The sequence below is a fragment of the Scyliorhinus canicula genome, chromosome 26 (genome assembly GCF_902713615.1).
Source record: "Scyliorhinus canicula chromosome 26, sScyCan1.1, whole genome shotgun sequence".
NCBI lineage: Eukaryota > Metazoa > Chordata > Chondrichthyes > Carcharhiniformes > Scyliorhinidae > Scyliorhinus > Scyliorhinus canicula.
The window spans coordinates 18,665,426-18,684,049 of NC_052171.1; the positions used below are offsets into that span (position 1 = coordinate 18,665,426).

The 18,624-nt window shown below is 48.0% G+C and overlaps 1 protein-coding gene across 6 annotated transcripts in view; it reads left to right on the forward strand.

Moving 5' to 3' along the window:
• Positions 1-18,624, forward strand: part of aak1b (AP2 associated kinase 1b) — a 108,588-nt gene that overhangs the window by 33,996 nt on the left and 55,968 nt on the right. For all 6 annotated transcript variants that reach the window (XM_038785557.1, XM_038785558.1, XM_038785561.1 and 3 more), the window contains exons 4-10: positions 655-797; positions 2,523-2,644; positions 10,583-10,664; positions 12,059-12,191; positions 13,150-13,253; positions 14,441-14,520; positions 16,599-16,753. In XM_038785557.1, the coding sequence (XP_038641485.1) occupies positions 655-797; positions 2,523-2,644; positions 10,583-10,664; positions 12,059-12,191; positions 13,150-13,253; positions 14,441-14,520; positions 16,599-16,753 (819 nt within the window). The remainder of the gene's footprint in view (positions 1-654; positions 798-2,522; positions 2,645-10,582; positions 10,665-12,058; positions 12,192-13,149; positions 13,254-14,440; positions 14,521-16,598; positions 16,754-18,624) is intronic.

Sequence of the window (18,624 nt, forward strand, 5' to 3'; positions counted from 1 at the left end):
AGTCTGCACATTCTCCCCGTGTGTGCGTGGGTTTCCTCCCATAGTCCAAAGATGTGCAGGTTAGGTGGATTGGCCATGCTAAATTGCCCCTTTGTGTCCAAAGGTTAGGTGAGATTACAGGGTGGAGACATGGGCTTAAGTAGGGTGCTCTTTCCAAGGGCTGATGCAGACTCGATGGGCCGAATGCCCTCCTTCTGCATTGTAAATTCTATGATTCAACTCGTGTGAAAACTGTCCGTCAGACTGATCCCTCCCATCCCAGTAGCCTGGCTAAGGCAGAGAGGTGGATGTGCTGATCCTGTTCTTTGTTGCTTTCCCCAAGCAAGAAAATATACCAGAAAATAATTCCGCATACCAGAGTTCATCGATACATTTTTTAGGACTTCTGACCGACCTACCAGCTCGCGAGTCGGAGCATCGTTCCCGTTTGCCACGTTACCGCAGCTTAGGATAAAGTAATGCTACATATTCCCCCTTCCTCTGTTGTTTGATATCTTGGGCCCACTCACAGTCAAGGAGCTCCAGGATTTGTGCTTTTCCTTCAGCTGATGTTGGAGCCGGCTGGGCTGTGTGGTGAAGCGGGCTCTGTTTGTGAATCCGGGGCTGTTGGGCTGAAATAATCTCATCTCTTTTTTTTTTATTCCCTTGCTGCAGGGGGCCAAGTGGTGAACCTGATGAACCAGCGGCTGCAGACTGGTTTCACCGAGAACGAAGTATTGCAGATATTCTGTGACACTTGTGAAGCCGTCGCGAGGTTGCACCAGTGCAAGATGCCCATCATCCACCGGGATTTGAAGGTGACTGAAAGCGTTGCTCACGGAGTCGGAAGAAACGTGCAGTTTAAAAGCTGTTGGTCAGTCTAGCCTTCCTGCCCTGGAAGAACCCCAGGGTCACTGTCCGTGTGGAGTTTGCACATTCTCCCCGTGTCTGCATGGTTCTCACCCCTACAACCCAAAGATCTGCAGGGCTGGTCGATTGGCTGTGCTAAATTGCCCCTCAATTGGAATTTAAAAACAAATTCACCAAGAAAGAGGGCGTTTGGTCTGGTCGCACCATGTGGAGCCTCTTTCATGGCTAAAACGTTCCTGAAAGATTTGTGCATTTGGCCAAGTGTCATAACGTCGTGCTTGTACACATGCTGGTGTACAATATTTGACCAATCGCCCTCGCCCAGTGGAATGAACGAAGCCATAAATCGTTGTTCTGCCAGAAATCTTCTCCCACTGCCAGTGCCCACAAATAGTGAGTTGTGAACGCAAAGCAAGGTTCTGTCCTTCATGTAGGTTGGCTCCTCCTCCCACTCTACCCAACAGAATGAATCATGAGTGTGAAGCAGTGACTTGTCTTGTAATGCAACCGTGTTTCTCTCTCCATCCCCTTCCCTTCCCCCAAGCTGCCCCAGTGTGTTGAACCACGGGCGTGCTTCACACGAGAAGATGAAGCTGTACGTCCTTCTTACTCCCCAGCGTGATAAATCATGAGTCCAAAGCAATGCCTTGCTCTGTGGAACCTTATTCTCCCTGTCTCCTTGATATGTTATGAGCACAAAACAGTGTCCTGCCACATAGCACGGGGGCATGTTTTTACAGCACTGTAGTGCGGTCATTATGTGGGTACATTTATTTTGCAAAACCAATGGATTGACCTTGCTGGCTGCTCTGGTATCTGAGGGCAGAGGCTACTGCAAACCTGAGGGGTACAGATCAGGACATCTTTGCACTGACGTGTGGGGTGTTGGCCCATGTCAGCAGGTTTGATCTGAACACCAGAGAGCTGTGATCGGTCTCCGTTTCCCTGGGTTCAGAAATTAAAGCAGCCAGGGTTTTTTTTTCTTTTTCCTGATTGTGGCCCACCTACTCGAACATAGGAACTGGGAGCAGGGCTCGCCACTGAGGCCCTCCAGCCTGCTCTGCCAGTCAATACGATCATGGTTGATTGTAACCTGCACGTTCCCACCTACCCCACTTTCCCTCATCAAGAATCTATCCAACTCTGCCTTAAAAATATTCAACAACTCTTGCATCTGCTGGCTTTGAGTGAGAGATTTCCTGAGAAGAAATTCCCCTCCTCTCTGCCTTAAATACTTGACCTTTTATTTTAAAATAGTGACCCCCATTTCTAGATCCTCTTCACATCCACCCTGTCAAGATCCCTCAGGATCTTGTATGTTTCAGCCAAGTCACCTCTTCTAAATCCAGTGACTACACGCCGAGCGTGTCCAACCTTTGCTCGTAAGACAACCCACTCATTCAACCAGACAGGCTGAATGTGGTTGTGATTGCCTCCATCAAACAGCATTCCTGCAGGCACTCGCTGCCTAACCTCAGGCAGCGAGAGGGATGTGCCCCACGAGGAAAGGAGAGGATCAGAATTTATTGGGTATCTGATGTACTAAATATATTGTGTCAGGCTTCTGCCAGGAAATTTCGTGTTTAAAAACCTGCGCTGCTTGCATGTGGCGGGCTGAAGTCCCAATAGCTCAGTGGTGCTGTTTACTGAGTGTTTGTGATATTCCTCTTCAGGTTGAAAACATACTGCTTCATGACAAAGGACATTATGTCCTCTGTGATTTCGGCAGCGCAACGAATAAATCCCAGAACCCTCAGGTCGAAGGAGTCAATGCTGTTGAAGATGAAATTAAAAAGTAAGTAATTTGTGTTTCGTTTCATGATTCCCCAGTAATGAAGTATCACAATGGTGGGTGGGGGGGGGGGGGGGGGGGGGGGGGGGGGTGGGGGGGGGGGGGGTGGTGATGAAAGAGACTGAATGAAAATTCGTAGCTGCAACGTGGCAGCAGGGGTGGCACAACGGGACTGGACATGGAACCCACAAATCGAACCATGATTCCATCAGGGCAAGTTTGTTAAGTTGCACTTAACGAGGAGATTACTTTCAGGACTTTCGGAGAAGGGAACCCGACTCACTCTCAGAATCAAAACACTGCCAAACTGAAATTAAAAACAGAGCATGGTGGAAATAATCAGCAGACCGAGCAGCATCTGTGGAGGGAGAGAGGGTTGAGAGAGTGGGGAGAAAGAAAAGAAACAAAGAGTTAACGTTTCGGGTCCGTGGCTTTTGTGAAAGTCGCTGGTCTGCAACACCGACTCTGCCCTCACGGGTGATGATGCCAAATCCGCGGTGTCTTTCCAGCAGCCTATGCTTCTGCTGACTTGGGGTTGTCATCTGGTCCAGCCGACGTACGAAGGACTAGACCACCTCCTTAGCTCAACTGGAGGTCTGCACTGAATGTGGCATCGCCAAATCCTCAAAGTAGCTTTTTGTTTCTGTCTTTTTTTAAAAAAAAAGGTTGTTCCACAGAGAAAGGTATGGAAACAAGGTGGTACGGTCGAGTTCCACTCAAATTGTTTCTTTCCAAAAGTGACCGATTTGAGCCATTTCTGGCCGTTTCTCTAATTAAGCATGACCCCCTTTCTGGTGAAGGATGCGGCCTTCTCGTCCCCAAGGCTTTGTTTCTGATACACCCCGGGGATGCCTGCGGCGGAGTCTTTCCCTCCTGTGGATGGACGGTTTCCAGCAGTCACAGGCCAGGGAGCAGGGTTAGCTGCTCCGAGCTTGGGGGAACCTTGCCAGCAACATGGGTGCCTCAGGATGTTGTGCTCCTGACGGAATGTCGCAGCTATGAATTATTGAACTCCAGCCAAATATGAAAGTTCACATCAAAATGCTTCCAGCTGAAGAGATGAATGGCTTCACTCTGAGCGAAAAATCAATCCTGGCGATGATACATGTTTTACACTGAACCAGCTTGAAATTACTACGCGATAGATACAATGGGGCTGGAATCTCACCTGACTCCGTCTCCTCGATTCAATTTGACCTTCTATTGCCCTCCCAGTCTTGTACAATTCACTGACTGGTAATAATCGAGAGTGAATTATAATACATAGGTATTCCCACTTGTGTCCAAAACATTTTTAAAAGCTTGGGCTGTGCTGTAGAACGAGTCGGTGATGGATTGTTGTTTCCAATTGCAGTTTCACGATCCCAACGCTGCAACGCAACATGCGCAGAAAGGCCAAGATTCTAAAACTGGGGGGGGGGGAGACAGACAATCGTCAATGGTTTCATGGTGATCGTTAGACTTGTAATTCCAGATTGCTATTGGCGGGATTCGAACGTGGGACCCCAGAGCATCACTCTGGGTCTCTGGTTTGCTGGTTTACTGGATGAAGAATGGTGGGAGAAAGCTTGCCTGATCTACTGTCTGTTCTGTTTCTGTGCTGCAAATAGTGCATAGAAAGAAGGGAAGATAGGTTTATAATCTGCATCTGATGATCAACGGACATATCAAAGTGCTTGATACCAATTAAACTCTTTTTTTAAAAGAAATGTATTTATTCAAAGTTTTTCAATAAGTTTACAAAACCCTCCAAAAAGGAAAATAATACAAAGAAAGAAGGGCAACATGCCAACAGACAGAACAACTTAACCCTCTAAAACGATAAACAGTTTAGCAAATTAACACCCAATTCAAAACATGGATAGAAGCATGCGCCCCCTTACAAAAAGGAAAATAAATCCATCCCCCCCCCCCCCCCCCCCCCCCCCCCCCCCGGTTGCTGCTGCTGTTTACTTTTAATTAAGGTTTTGCAAAATTTTCCATATTAAATAGTAATCTTAACGGGTTAGGTACGTTTGGGCGCGGCCGTTTTGGCGCGGCCGTTTTGGCGCCAACCGTTTTGGCGCCGGCTGTTTTGGCGCCAATATAACATTTCTTTATTTGTGAATTAGCCTCAGGTGAGTTGGCTGCTGGTGCGGGTGCGTTGAGTTGGGTGCTGGTGCGTTCTATCACCATCTGTTTATATATTGGCGTTATATATTGGCACAATACTTGCAACAATTTGCAACAAGTTACTAGCCACAAAAACTAAAAGAATTTCTGTCGTCTGCGCCCAAACGGCCGCGCCAAATTGGCTGCGCCCAATTGTCCCATGGCGCCCAAACGGCCGCGCCAAAACGGCCGCGCCCAATTGTCCCATCCCCATCTTAACACAGCAAATTAGTGAACATTAACATAGTGCAGAAAGAGAATATACATCAGCAACCAATTAAACTCTTTTGACTGTTGTCTTTGCAATTTGCAGAAACATGACAGCCAATCTGTGCACAGCAAGCTCTCGCAGACAGCCGTGTGACATTCGTCAGATATTTGTGTCTCTCTGTGGTTTCGTTGAGGGATAGAAATTGGCCAGGACACCTGCCCAAACTTCCCCGCTGTTACTTGAAAATATGCCATGAGATCTTTCACGTCTGCCTGAGCAGGCAGATGTGGTCCCGGTAAATCCTTGCCCAGCAGGCAGCAGCCTTTGATCGTGCAGTGTTCCCCCAGTCCTGCACTGGAGTGTCAGCCTCGAATTTTGTGCTCTGGTCCTGGAGCAGGATTGGAACCCAGAACCTTATAACCCAAAGCTGGGAATGTTAACAATTGCATCACGGTTGACAAGACATGTAGGACTCAGCATTACCGTGAGGGGGTATGACAGATATGGCCACTACATGTCCCTTTCCCTGAAAGCTGAAGAGCAGAATGTGATTCCCGAAACTCTGGCAGGAGCCCCATGTCACAAAGACAAGAGTTGGTATATTCGGCGAGAATAAGTCAGCAGGCCAGCTGATACAAAACGAGGTTTCAACCATATCCAGTCTGAGAAGTGTTGCTCCCATTTTTGTCGCGTCAATAAAATGGAAATGCATCCAGCCAGCTTCCTCTGTGGTAGGGAGCCAGTCTTCACTGATAGACCTGTCTCTGATCCATGCTCATTACACCAGGCAGGAGCTGGAAATGTTCCCACGTGTGGATGCCAATCCCTTTGCAAAAAATAAAAATAACCGCGTTATCCAAATTCCTCTTGGGTATTGTTCCCAGCACACTGAATATATTGCTTCTGCTGTAGAGTTCTCTGGATTTTAATGAGGCCAACAAGGAGCTTGGAGATACTTTCACGGATCGTGTTGCGAAGTGGAATCTCTGCTCTCACCCGGGTTGACCAGTGAGCATTTGAAATGAAGCCGCTGGAAGGAATATCCGGAGTCCAATCCGTGCGTCGAGTAGTTTGGCCCCTCCATTGATACTTTGAATATGGACAGCATTCATCACCGGCATTCATCACCGATTTCCGCCACGTGTTAAAGTCTGGCATGTGAAATCTTCCTGTCATAGTCGCACAACATCTGGGAATCGGCCAACAGCACTTTTTATATTATTTCCCTTTTTCAGTGGCATGTCTGAAGTCCTTTAATAAGCACGTTATGAAGCTGGAAGAGTAAAGAGATGCAAATAGTGGTTGTTTTGCTGATAGTGTTGGGAGCCGCTCCCCATCCCTTGGGAGAGTGTTTGGCACCAGTTTTGTGACAGAACCGAGGGACAGTCTCAAATTAAGTTCTGGTTCGGTTTTAAACGTGGTCTGTGGACTTAAACGCTTATTCGGGCTTTCTGAAATGTGCGCTTGCCGATCTGTTGTCATTAGCAGCTCGTAAACTTTGTTGTCAACTGGGGTTCTGACCGCACAGACTGTCCTGCCCGGGGCTGACGATGGAGCAGACCCACGTTTTGTGGGTGCGATCCAGCTGTCATCAGGTCAACAGCCTTTTGCTTTGCTGTGTGAGAAGCAGAAAGCTGGTTTAACATCTGCCATGACCTGAAATAATGCCATCGGGGAGACTGACTCGCAGGATTGGTTCAGTGCCACTTCTGAAGCTGGTTGCGTTCATTTTCAAACATATATATATTTTTTGGAGGCTGTTTCCTAAGCCCGTCCTCCAGCACCAGGGCTAAATCGCTGGCTTTGAAAGCAGACCAAGGCAGGCCAGCAGCACGGTTCAATTCCCAGACCAGCCTTCCTGAACAGGCGCCGGAATGTGGTGACTAGGGGCTTTTCACAGTAACTTCATTTGAAGCCTACTTGTGACAATAAGCAATTTTCATTTCATACTTGACCAGGACGAAGGCTGATTGTATGCTATGGCCAGGGCTGTTGCTGCCCTCTTTGATTTGCTTTAACTTTTGCAGAAGCGTTTCAGGAGTGACCCATCATGAAGCACGGAGGGAATTGTCAGATTTGGTCTGAAGTGGCTTCCGACCACTGTGGCCATTTCCTCAAAAGGTTGCCAACAGAAATCGAGAAGTGGATGCCAAGGGTGAACAGCACTAGCGGGCTGATTTATTTTGCTGTGCCAAGACTCTGGTGAAACAGAAAAGCCCCCTAATCGAACACAAGGACCAGATCCTGCAGCCAATTATGATCTAATAGCTGTCGGGACTGCAGAAATACCTCCAGACTTGTTGAGCGGAAGATTTGGTGTCAAGAATAATTCTCAACAGGCTCTCCATAAATGTTTCTTTAGAGAAGAATGTTTTTGGCTGATGCACTCAGAGCTGTGACAATAAAAAGAAAAATGTGCTCAACGCTTCAGCTTTGTCAATACCATTTTGCAGACTTGTGCTTTCTGTTCTGAAGGACTGTGATTTATGACTATATATGGTCATGCGTTAAAGGAAGCATGTAGCGTGAAACCATTTGTTTCCACGTCCTGCCTTGCCAACCGAAAGGTTTGATCTATTTCTATATAAATGAGTCAGTTCAGCCTTTATTTTGTATCCTGTGCTTACCGCCCCTCAGTGACGTGATCTGAAAGCACATTGCCAGGTTCCACGTGTACGCTGCCGGTGGCCAACTCTACCTCACCAACTCTTCTCTCCATCAGTTACGGTGCTTGCCCGCCACCCAGTGCATGATTAACTCACTTTCTTTTTCTCCAACTAAATATTAGAACATAGAACAGTACAGCACAGAACAGGCCCTTCGGCCCTCAATGTTGTGCCAGGCCATGATCACCCTACTCAAACCCACGTATCCACCCTATACCCGTAACCCAACAACCCCCCCCTTAACCTTACTTTTTAGGACACTACGGGCAATTTAGCATGGCCAATCCACCTAACCCGCACATCTTTGGACTGTGGGAGGAAACCGGAGCACCCGGAGGAAACTCACGTACACAGGGGGAGGACGTGCAGACTCCGCACAGACAGTAACCCAGCCGGGAATTGAACCTGGGACCCTGGAGCTGTGAAGCATTTATGCTAACCACCATGCTACCCTGCTGCCCTGCCCTATTGAGGCGGCTAAAACAGAAACTCTCTTCCTGAGCCGCTGCCGCCATCCGCCTTTCTGGCATCTCTCCAGGGTTGGATCAAACTGTTTGCGACCTTGGAATGGTAGTTCGCCCCGACCTGCGCTTGTGACCACTCGTGCGTTGCACCGCTAAAACCACCTATCTCCACGCCGGTAACCGCTGACTCCATCCTTGTCTGCAACCTGTCTGCTGCTGACCTTTGAGACTGGACGATTCGAGGGTTGGCTGGCCTGGCTGACCGGTCTACCTTCCGTCTGATATAAGCTTGAGCTCACCTGAAGCTCTGTTGCCCGTTTCCTAACTTGCACTAAGTCCTCTTCACCGTTCACCCTTGGGATTCCTGGCCCACGTTGACTCAATTTAAAAAAAAATTCATTTATGGGATGCAGGTGTCGCTGGTTTAGCAGGCAAATGGAGAATAGTCTCTTGCATTCCAGACTTGTGCCTTGTAGATGGTGGACAGGCTTTGGAGGGGTCAGGAGGCGGGTTACTCGCTGTAGCATTCCCAGCCTCTGACCTGCCCTGGTAGTCACAGCATTAATATGGCTCGTCAAGTTCAGTTTCTGGTCAATTGTAACCCCCAGGATGTTGATTGCGCGGATTCAGTGATGGTAATATAATTGAATAACAATAATCTGTATTAGTGTCACATGTAGGCTTACAATAACACCGCAATGAAGTTACTGTGAACATCCACTAGTCGCCACATTCTGGCGCCTGTTCGGGTGCACGGGGAGAATTCAGAATGTCCAATTCACCGAACAAGCACGTCTTTTGGGACTTTGTGGGAGGAAACCGGAGCACCCGGAGGAAACCCACGCAGACACGGGGAGAACGTGCAGACTCTTCACAGACAGTGACCCAAGCCGGGAATCGAACCTGGGACCCTGGTGTTGTGAAGCAACAGTGTTAACCACTGTGCTACCGTGCCACCAACAAGGGGCGGTGGTTTGATCCTTTCTTGTAGGAGATGGTCATTGCCTGGCACTTGTGTGGTGCGAATGTAACTTGCCAATTGGCAGCCCAAGCCTGGATATTGTCCAGGTCTTGCTGCATTTCGACATGGACTACTCCATTATCTGAGGAGTTGTGAATGGTGCTGAACATTGTGCAGTCATCCACAAACATCTCCACTTCTGACCTCATGATGGAAGGCAGGTCATTGATGAAGCAGCTGAAGATGGTTGGGGTCGAAGACACAACCCTGAGGAACTCCTGCAGTGATGTCCTGGAGCTGAGATGATTGACCTCCAACCACCACAACCATCTTCCCTTGTGCCAGGAATGACTCCAACCAGCGGAGTGTTTCCCCCCTGATTCCTATTGCCTCCAGTTTAGCTAGGGCTCCTTGATGCCATACTTGGTCAAATGCTGCCTTGATGTCAAAGGCAGTCACTCTCACCTCACCTCTGGCATTCCGTTCTTTTGTCCATGTTTGAACCAAGAGCTGAGTAAGTAACCTGGCGAAACCCAAACTGAGCGACCGTGAACAGGTTGTTACTGAGTAAGTGTCGCTTGATGGCACTGCTGATGACTCCTTCCATCACTTTGCTGATGATGGAGAGTAGACTGATGGGGTGGTAATTGGCTGGGTTGGATTTGTCTTGTTTATTGTGTGCAGGACACACCTGGGCAATTTTCCACATTGCCGGTTATGCAAATCCTCAGTTTAAAATGTACCGTTCTTCGATTTCTTCATGGCTGTTCCCAGCCCTGCAATCCTCTGAGATTTCTGAGTTTGTGCAAATGAGGCCTCTTGTGCATTCTCAATTTTTATTTCTTCCCCATGGACGGCTGTGTCTTCAGATGCTTCAGCCCTAAACTCTGGAATTCCCTCTGTAAACAATTATCTTCTTTGAGACGTCTGCTAAAGCTTCTGGTCATCTGCCTGAATATATCTGTATTTGGGTCGCAGTCCGATTTTGTTTCCTAACATTCCTGTGAAGCACCATGTGTTTTGCTACCTCAGAGGTGATGTAAAAATAAAGGTTGTACATGTCTTGGCTCACACACCATGGGTTATTGGGAAATGCAATCACGGCTGTTGACTGGCAAACCACAGCCAAAACCATAAGAGCGATGAATGCTATGTTGATTGCGCTTTGACTGAAGCAGCAATGACATGACCACTGGGAAAATGTTCCCCTCTCCCTACGACCTGAAGGCCAGCATTTCACACCACGCCAGGAACTGCCCTGCCTGGACAACGTGCTGAAACAACTTTCGAATTAAACACAGATTTATTCCGATAAAAGTTGATTTTTTTTCAATGATAAACCGAGAACCCAGGCGACAACAATGAGAGGAAACCGCTCTATACCCTGAAGAACGAAAGCCAAGAGTTCCCGTCACCCCCCCCCCCCCCCCCCCCCCACGTCAAGTCAACATTGCAAAATATCACTTCCCCTGTCTTTCTATTTTTCAGGTACACAACCCTGTCCTACCGAGCGCCTGAAATGGTCAACCTTTACTGCGGCAAAACAATAACCACCAAGGCCGATATATGGGTGAGCAAAAAGGAAACCTTTATGTTATGAATGAGAGCACTTACTCGACAGGATGTAATTACAGGGCAGTCCTTGTTGTAATGTAGGATCAGTGTGTCGTTCCCACAGGCAGCAAGGCAATTGCAGATCACCAGAGTTCTCTCGCGTGGTGTTGGCTGGGTCATAACTCTGCAACCTCTCTGCTGCCCTTCAGAAAAATGTCACATTTTTTGGGCATCGTTTTGGAACACTGCCTTCACCTGCGTTACTACTTTACTGGTCATCATTTTTCAATAAACGTTAACATTTCCTGAGATTGGCTGGTTGCAAAGATTGCAGAGTCCTGTCTGTACAGGTGGAGGTTTTCTGCAGGAAGGACTTCTTTTACAGGAAAGATCAGACAGTGTCTTTATTTTAGAAGGTTGTCGTTTAAGATACATCTCTATGACAGTTTGACCTGTACCATGGAAGGCTCCACTCTGCTGCAATTTTTGTCAATTCAATGTAATTGTTAATTGGAGGAATTGCCTCTCTTGCTCACATTATTGAAATTATCCCAAATTGCCTTGAAAATGTCAGAGCCTTTGCACTGGTTCTGTTTTTGCGTTGAAGCTGTGCCAGTGCAGGCCTGCTCAATGGAAACAGCGTGACGTTGATGCCGTCAAACCTGAGTGTCAAGAGGACGAAGCTGCTTCACATTGACGGACATGACACATTTCAGCGCTTCGTTCCCCTGGGGTAGCGATTTGCTGGTAATCAGTGGGCAGTCATGAGATTGTCTGGTTCCAATGGCTTTTGTCCTGAATGTTGGTCCGGTTCCCAAAACTGAAGTATTTACAGCACGATACACGGGCAGTGAGTTTGTTTGTACAATGGGAGGCACTGGCATTGTAATTAGGATGGCCGTGTTTTACCTGCAGCTAATCCAGATGGGTTGGGTGAGGTTTCGGTTTCGAGTTTTGTATGTTAGAAAGAACTGTGGTTTGAATTTCTCGCACAACTTTTGCTTTAGAAAGCAATCGCCAAAGGCAAGATTAGGCTGTTGACTTTTTCAGTCAGCCTAATTGCTGGCCGCCACCCCCAGCCCCGCTCTGAGAACGGGCTAGCCTTGAAACCCCGCACAGCGTGGTCACAACGTCTCTACCCTGGGACATTGGTGCGTGAACCACTGTTCAGCAGAAGCCCCTGCGACCCTCAACAGTTTTTTATCTCTTAAACTGTGAGCCAAACAAATCGCGCATTTTAAAAAATAATCAACAAATCAAAATGTTAGATGTGAAAATTCTTGTTGCAAGACTTTGGCTTTCTCCGTCATTGAATCCAATCACCGAAGATGACAACTGGTGTTAAGGGTGGCGTTAACTTCGTAAAAACATCTGTGAGTCCGGTCATGATTCCTGTGCTTTCTCCGACAGGCTCTTGGATGCTTACTGTACAAACTCTGCTTTTTTACACTACCGTTTGGAGAAAGCCAAGTTGCAATCTGCGATGGGAGCTTCACCATCCCGGACAACTCTAAGTATTCCAGCGAGATGCACTGCCTCATAAGTAAGCTCTCACATGATTCCCTCTGTTTCTTCATTTGCCTGCTCGGCTCCTTTTGAGGTCCATGGTAACAATAAAATGGTCAGATTAATACTAGATTGGGATGGATTTCCTGTGTGCATTGTTTGGTTGTACACCTTACGAATGCACCATCATCAGAAGTCTTAATTTGGCAGATTTCTGTCCAGTTTAAGCTAAAAAGGACGTTAATGTTGAAATCCGCAAAGGTTTGCCAGCAGCGGAAGACGTTGAGTTTTCAATCACTTGTGATGTGGGAAGTGGAGGACACCGTTACTTGTGATTACATGGTCCTAACTTACCCACAGCTACTGCCGCTGGCAGGCTTGACGTTACGTGTGCCTTGTTCATGTGGTCTGCTCGGTGTTGTGAGCTGGGTTTCATTGCTGCTCCCTGCTTTTACTGTCCAGTGAAAGAAGTCAATGGGACACTTTCTGGCAGCAGGATTGCCCTAGTTTCTGTAAAGCAGGTTAATGAACCACTTTGTGTGTGTCTGCGTGTGTGTGCGTGAGCATGTGTGTGATGCCCAGTGACCCTAAAATGGTGCCAAACCTGAGCCACTCTCATTCCTTTCGCTGTGGGACATCCAAAAGGTGTGACAGAAGCAAGGAAGGAGGTGCCCCAAGTGTGGGAATGGCGTAGAAAGCAATGCGACCGGGATATCAAAGTGAAACAATGGCGGTATTCTGGAGATTCTGTGAAGTCACGATTGGTTTCACGTTGGATTGTTTGTGAGAATGCTCCCTTTAACACGCCCAAAGGGATATCCGGATGATTGGGGATCAGGATGTGTGAATAAACATGCAATAAAACTGAAAATGAAACCTGCCTCTGAACATGCAGCACCACTTTAGTTGTCGTGGAAAATGCACTTGGTGTTACCTTTTGTATTGAAGCTGATTTTGGTGTAATTTAATCTACCAATGGTGATTTCACTTTTCAGGATTCATGCTCGAGCCAGATCCAGATAAGCGACCTGATATTTACCAGGTGTCTCACTTTGCATTTAAACAAATCCGCAAGGAGTGTCCTGTCCCGAACATGTGTGTAAGTCTAAATATAATCCGAAGTCTGTCACGTCAAAGTCACATAAATCATTACGCTAGGCTGATAGGATGATATACTGAGACTCGCATCGCACAAATATTAAACTGCAACTTGTTTCCACTCGTGTCCTGTTGTGGGATTCTGAGACCACCGTTTGCCTTGTGTGTCTCACATAATGGGTTCCTGTTCTTGTCCATCAAGGAGAAAAGCAAATTACCAACTGCAAGTCAGAACTTTAACTGTAAACCTCCCTGCATGAGGAACTGAGTTAGATCAGTGGATGTGATTGGCCCTGCCACAGTACAAGCAGCCCGTGGAATATCTGAAAGCTTGACAAATTCCGTGAACTGTTCAGTGACGCGCTACACCTGCAAAAATACACCAAGCATTGAATTGCGATACTGAGGCAGAATTTTAATTCTTCAATGGGCCCAAATTAATATGTTCAGCTCTCGCACCGTCTTGAGGAACAACTTTCTGTCACTCAAGTGGTATTCTTGGACCCGGTGGTTCGACTTGTGGGAGAGGAATGTGCGAGGAATCGCTTTGATTGTGCGATTAATTGAGCTGCGGTGGAGCCGTGCGCATGATTCAGCAGCCCCTCTGCCCCCAGCGTGGATCCGGTCACAATGGGTGAATCGCGCACCTGCCCCAGATTGGGCTCTGAGTCAATCACGAGTCATCCGACTCGCTCCACGTGCTGCGATCTGGATATTTAAATACCCGGGCGGCGGATTCACCTGGGGACCTCGCCAGGGCACTGTCTAGTACTGGACCACACAAATGGGTGGGCGGGGGGGTGATCTCTCAGGCCGTTGCATTCCCCTGGGTGGCCGGGGACAGTGCAGGGTGGCATCCTGCCACTCCCTTGGCACTGTCGGCCTGGCACCCTAGCAGTGCCACCCTGGGACTGGGTCTAGCCTGGGTGGGAGGTGGGCTTTGCCAGGTAGACTGGGGGGTGAGGTTGGGTACCCGGGGGCCTCCCCAAGGTTGATGGGGGGGTAAGGTTGAGGTGTCTAAAGGGGGTGGTGGTGAAAGGAGCAGTGGGTGGGGGGGTCCAGAAAGGAGGGGGTGGGCAGTAGGGGGAAATTAGGATTGCTTGACAAGCTGGCGTCCCGATCTGTGAGCAGTTTGCCAGCAGGAAATCACTCCAGTGCGGTTGATGTAACAATAGCTTTGTTTTACAGAACTCCCCCATTCCAACCAAGCTTGTTGAGCCGGTAAGAGCCAGTGAAGCTGCAGCAAAGAAGACACAGCCCAAGGCGAGGTTAGTGATGAAGCAAGGAAAGCATTTACCTGGAACCACTTCAATAGTTGTGCAACAGCAGTGTTAGACTCTTGGCGGAAGTGTTCACCTGGCCCTCTTTGGGGAGGGGGAGGGGCTCTCACGAACCCAGGGACAACAAATGTAGCATTGCCAAACATTTTGGGTGAGGATTAGGTTAGCCTCGTTTTTCCCTGACTGCAGTTTGATTTCCTTCTCTGCCGAAGGAGTGACTCTGCATCAGAGACGTGGCTCAGCTCCAAGTGCTTTCCCCCACAGTGAGCTCTGGCAGGCTGCACAATCAGATCTGCACCTAATGCACCCACATAGATATTCCCCATGTTATACCGACACGTCCAGTGTATTGCATGGCAGTGACTGTTGCTCAGGAGAATCTGCAAGTCACGCTGACATGAGTTGGCCACCGTCAATTCCAGTGCGGGATGTCCAAAGAAATGAACTTGGGCAGAAAGTGGTGAGGATGTGGAACTTGCCGGAGTGGAATAGCATGGGTCAACTTCAGGGAAGGTGCCATCAAATAGAGGATAGAGAAAGGAATATTGTGTTAGATGTAGCAAGGTTAGGTGGATTGGCCATGCTAAATTGCCCGTAGTGCCCTAATAAAAGTAGGGTTAAGGGGGAGGTTGTTGGGTTACGGGTATAGGGTGGATACGTGGGTTTGAGTAGGGTGATCATGGCTCGGCACAACATTGAGGGCCGAAGGGCCTGTTCTGTGCTGTACTGTTCTATAAGTTCTATAAGGTGGGAGAAGGCCAGGGTCACTGACTCTGACCACTTGGGCCAAAATGGCAAGTTTCCGTCCTCTCAAATTCTGTGTCATTTGATGCGCGGCAGGGAGCCGAGGCGAGTGCTTGCACAGCCGAGCCTTCTTGACTAATACTGGCAGCCGTCGGTACCAGGAGGCTCCCCTTTCCCTGAACACTGAACCCACTCTGATGCTCCAGCTAACAGGGGACAGCCCGGTAATCGAACCAGGTGCCACCCAGGCCAGGAGTGACCTTTTTTGTACTCTTGCTCAACTCTCTTAAAAGGTACCTGGATCTGCGGGACCTGCAAGGCTCCCCCGGGACGAGGTGCTGAAAAGTGCAATTAAAATGAGCGGATGGCCAGTTTATTTTTCTCTTCCATTTTTTTTGGCCGGAGCCGGCACGTTGGGCTGAATGGTTTCTCTCAGCACTAACCTTTTGATATGGTTTAATGGCCTACAGTGGGCGGCACGCTAGCTCAGTGGTTAGCACTATCGCTTCACAGCGCCAGGAGTCCCAGATTCAATTCCCGGCTTGAGCCACTGTCTGTGCGGAGTCTGCACGTTCTCACCGTGTCTGCGTGGGTTTCCTCCGGGGGCTCCGGTTTTCTCCCACAAGTCCCGAAAGATGTGCATATTCAGTGAACTGGACATTCTGAATTCTCCCTCCATTTACCCAAACAGATGCAGGAATGGATGACCTGGGGCTTTTCACAGTAACTTCATTGCAGGGTTAAATGTAAGCCTACATGTGACACTGAAGATTATTATAGTTATTACTTCCTCCTCTTTAAGCCATCTGCCAGGAAGGGGCACCCACTTGCCTCACTTATAATGTCTGCGTGAGATCTCTCCGGGTTGTGTTCACAGTATTTAAATAAATCCTTTGCGTGTGTAAGTCTTTTTCTTTAATTGTTTGACAGCGCCAATGTGGTGTTCTGGCGGGAGACGAAGCCATTTTGATGAGCACTGAAAAGGTTGAGGTGAAATGTTTGCCGCCTCGCAGACAGTGAAGCAATTGAAGTTGCTTCTGCGAATCACTGAGATGCGACCCAAAGGCACAAAATTGTGATGAGAACCATTCTTAACATATAATTTACAATTCTCTGTCGCACTGCCGAAGCTGCACCTGCCTGTGAATCCTCTTTCAGCAGAAATTAATTGCTTGATGAGTCGGAAGATTAAAGGTTGTGAGGAATGCACTTATCCTGAATGAGGCTGCAGCTTTAAAATGTTGCAAATTGAGGAACAGGGGACAGGGTTACAGTGCTGTAATGTTTGATATCTTTACCCACATGTTCTCCTCATTTCTCAGGCTCACAGACCCAACTCCTCCCACTGAGACCTCGATAGCTCCTCGCCAAAGGCCCAAAGCTGGGCAGGCTCCAGCCAATGCAGGGATGCTCCCAATTCAACCTTCTCTCACGCCACGCAAGAGGCCATCGAACCAGGCAGTTGTGCCGCCAGCAGGTATGAGAGAGAGGACACAGTCACTTGTAGCCGTTTGTTGTCGTGTTGCTTTCACAAGAATGTTGTAATTTTTTCCCTCCAATGTATTTGCCTTGATCATAGAAAGCTGACATGCAAGAGGGTGAGAATTTAATCGAAACGTGATTTGTTTATTGTTTTTGACCCACACAGTGTGACTGGTCAAAAATTGCAACTTGAGGTCCAGCTGCAAATGCTTTTATGATTGAGGAGAAATGTGGGTTTTCAGGTCAGACTTGAAGACAGTTGTATTTGGTTGTGAGACGGGAAGTAAGGAGCACAGAGTGACTTCCTCTGTGTTCCCCCTCCGAGTGCTTTCTCGGAAATCCCCGCAGTGAGCTGCTCTCTCTCCTGGCAAATGCTGGCTAGAGTTTGGGGAGAGAGGCTCCAGTCACCATTTCACATCGACATCCATTTGTTGCAGATGACGTCTGTTTGAAATGAACTCTGCGGGGGATTACAAGATGAGTACAGACACAGGAGGCTGTTGTCGTTCAGCCAGGGAGCCTCAGGAGTTTCTCCATCCATAAATTAGTTTCCCCGCCGACTCCTCCACCTTCAAATCCATTCTCTTGGTGGGTCTCATTGCACAAAGATCTTCTTAACATCCCTCAATCATTGGCAACGGTTTAGTGCATTTGAGGAGGGAGCGGAGACAACTGTCCGCTGGATTATACCCCCTTTTGGTTGAGACGTTCGCAGTTGAGTATTCAGCGTCCTGCCCAGGGTGGGCAAGGCAAGGACTGGCTGCATCTACACATCTGGGAGGAGTCCACATGCTGACATCAGGCATCAACATGAGTTGCCCCCATTGGGTTCATTGTTGGTCAAAGCCTTGTTATTGTGTTCGGGGTGACGTTGCCAAGTGTCTGGAGGCAAAATGTCTGCCAACAGCAGAATGTGAATGAGGCAGTTGAGGAGCGGAGGGACAGATGTGCTTAATCAAATCGCAGTGTCTGCCAACCAGGAGGCTATATTTCTTCTAGAAACAACACGGCTGGTTTGAAGAGATGAATTGTATCAAAGCACCTGCCCAACTAACTTGGCCAGCACTAACTTTCAGTCCACCAGTGAGTTTGTGTGTTTGCAACAACAAACTTCAAAATCACCAGTTTGTCTTCAGCATTTTCCAAAGAAAATGCACTTTTATCTTGCTGCCAAAACAATTCTTTCCCACTTAATATGTCATTGGCATGTGACGTTATTTAATTAAACTCTCAGAAGCAATTTGCCTCTCTTCATGTCGTCCCTGCCTTGGGTGTCAGAACTCAGTGTGTTAAAGACAGTGGGATAATTGACAACTTCCTTTTCTCATTTCGTTCCACTAATTTCTGAGGTTGCTCAACCCTTGGATTGATGAGCATATCCGCAGATAACTGGATGTCACCGTGATATCTGATGGCTTGTCTTGGATCCAGTCTTTCTTTATCATTTGGGTGTCTAATTAATGAAAAGTGAACACAACAAACTAAGGCTTTCAGACATCTTTGATGTGGAGATGCCGGCGTTGGACTGGGGTGAGCACAGTAAGAAGTCTTACAACACCAGGTTAAAGTCCAACAGGTTTGTTTCAAACACGAGCTTTCGGAGCACGGCTCCTTCTTCAGGTGAATGGAAAGGCTTGTTCCAGAAATGTTTATATAGACACAGTCAGAGATGCCCCGGAATGCGAGCACCTGCAGGCAATCAAATCATCAAAGATGCACACCTCTTTAACCTGGAGTTACCTCTCTCTCTGCATCTTTGATGATTTGAGTGCCTGCAGGTGCTCGCATTCCGGGGCATCTCTGACTGTGTCTATATAAACATTTCTGGAACAAGCCTTTCCATTCACCTGAAGAAGGAGCCGTGCT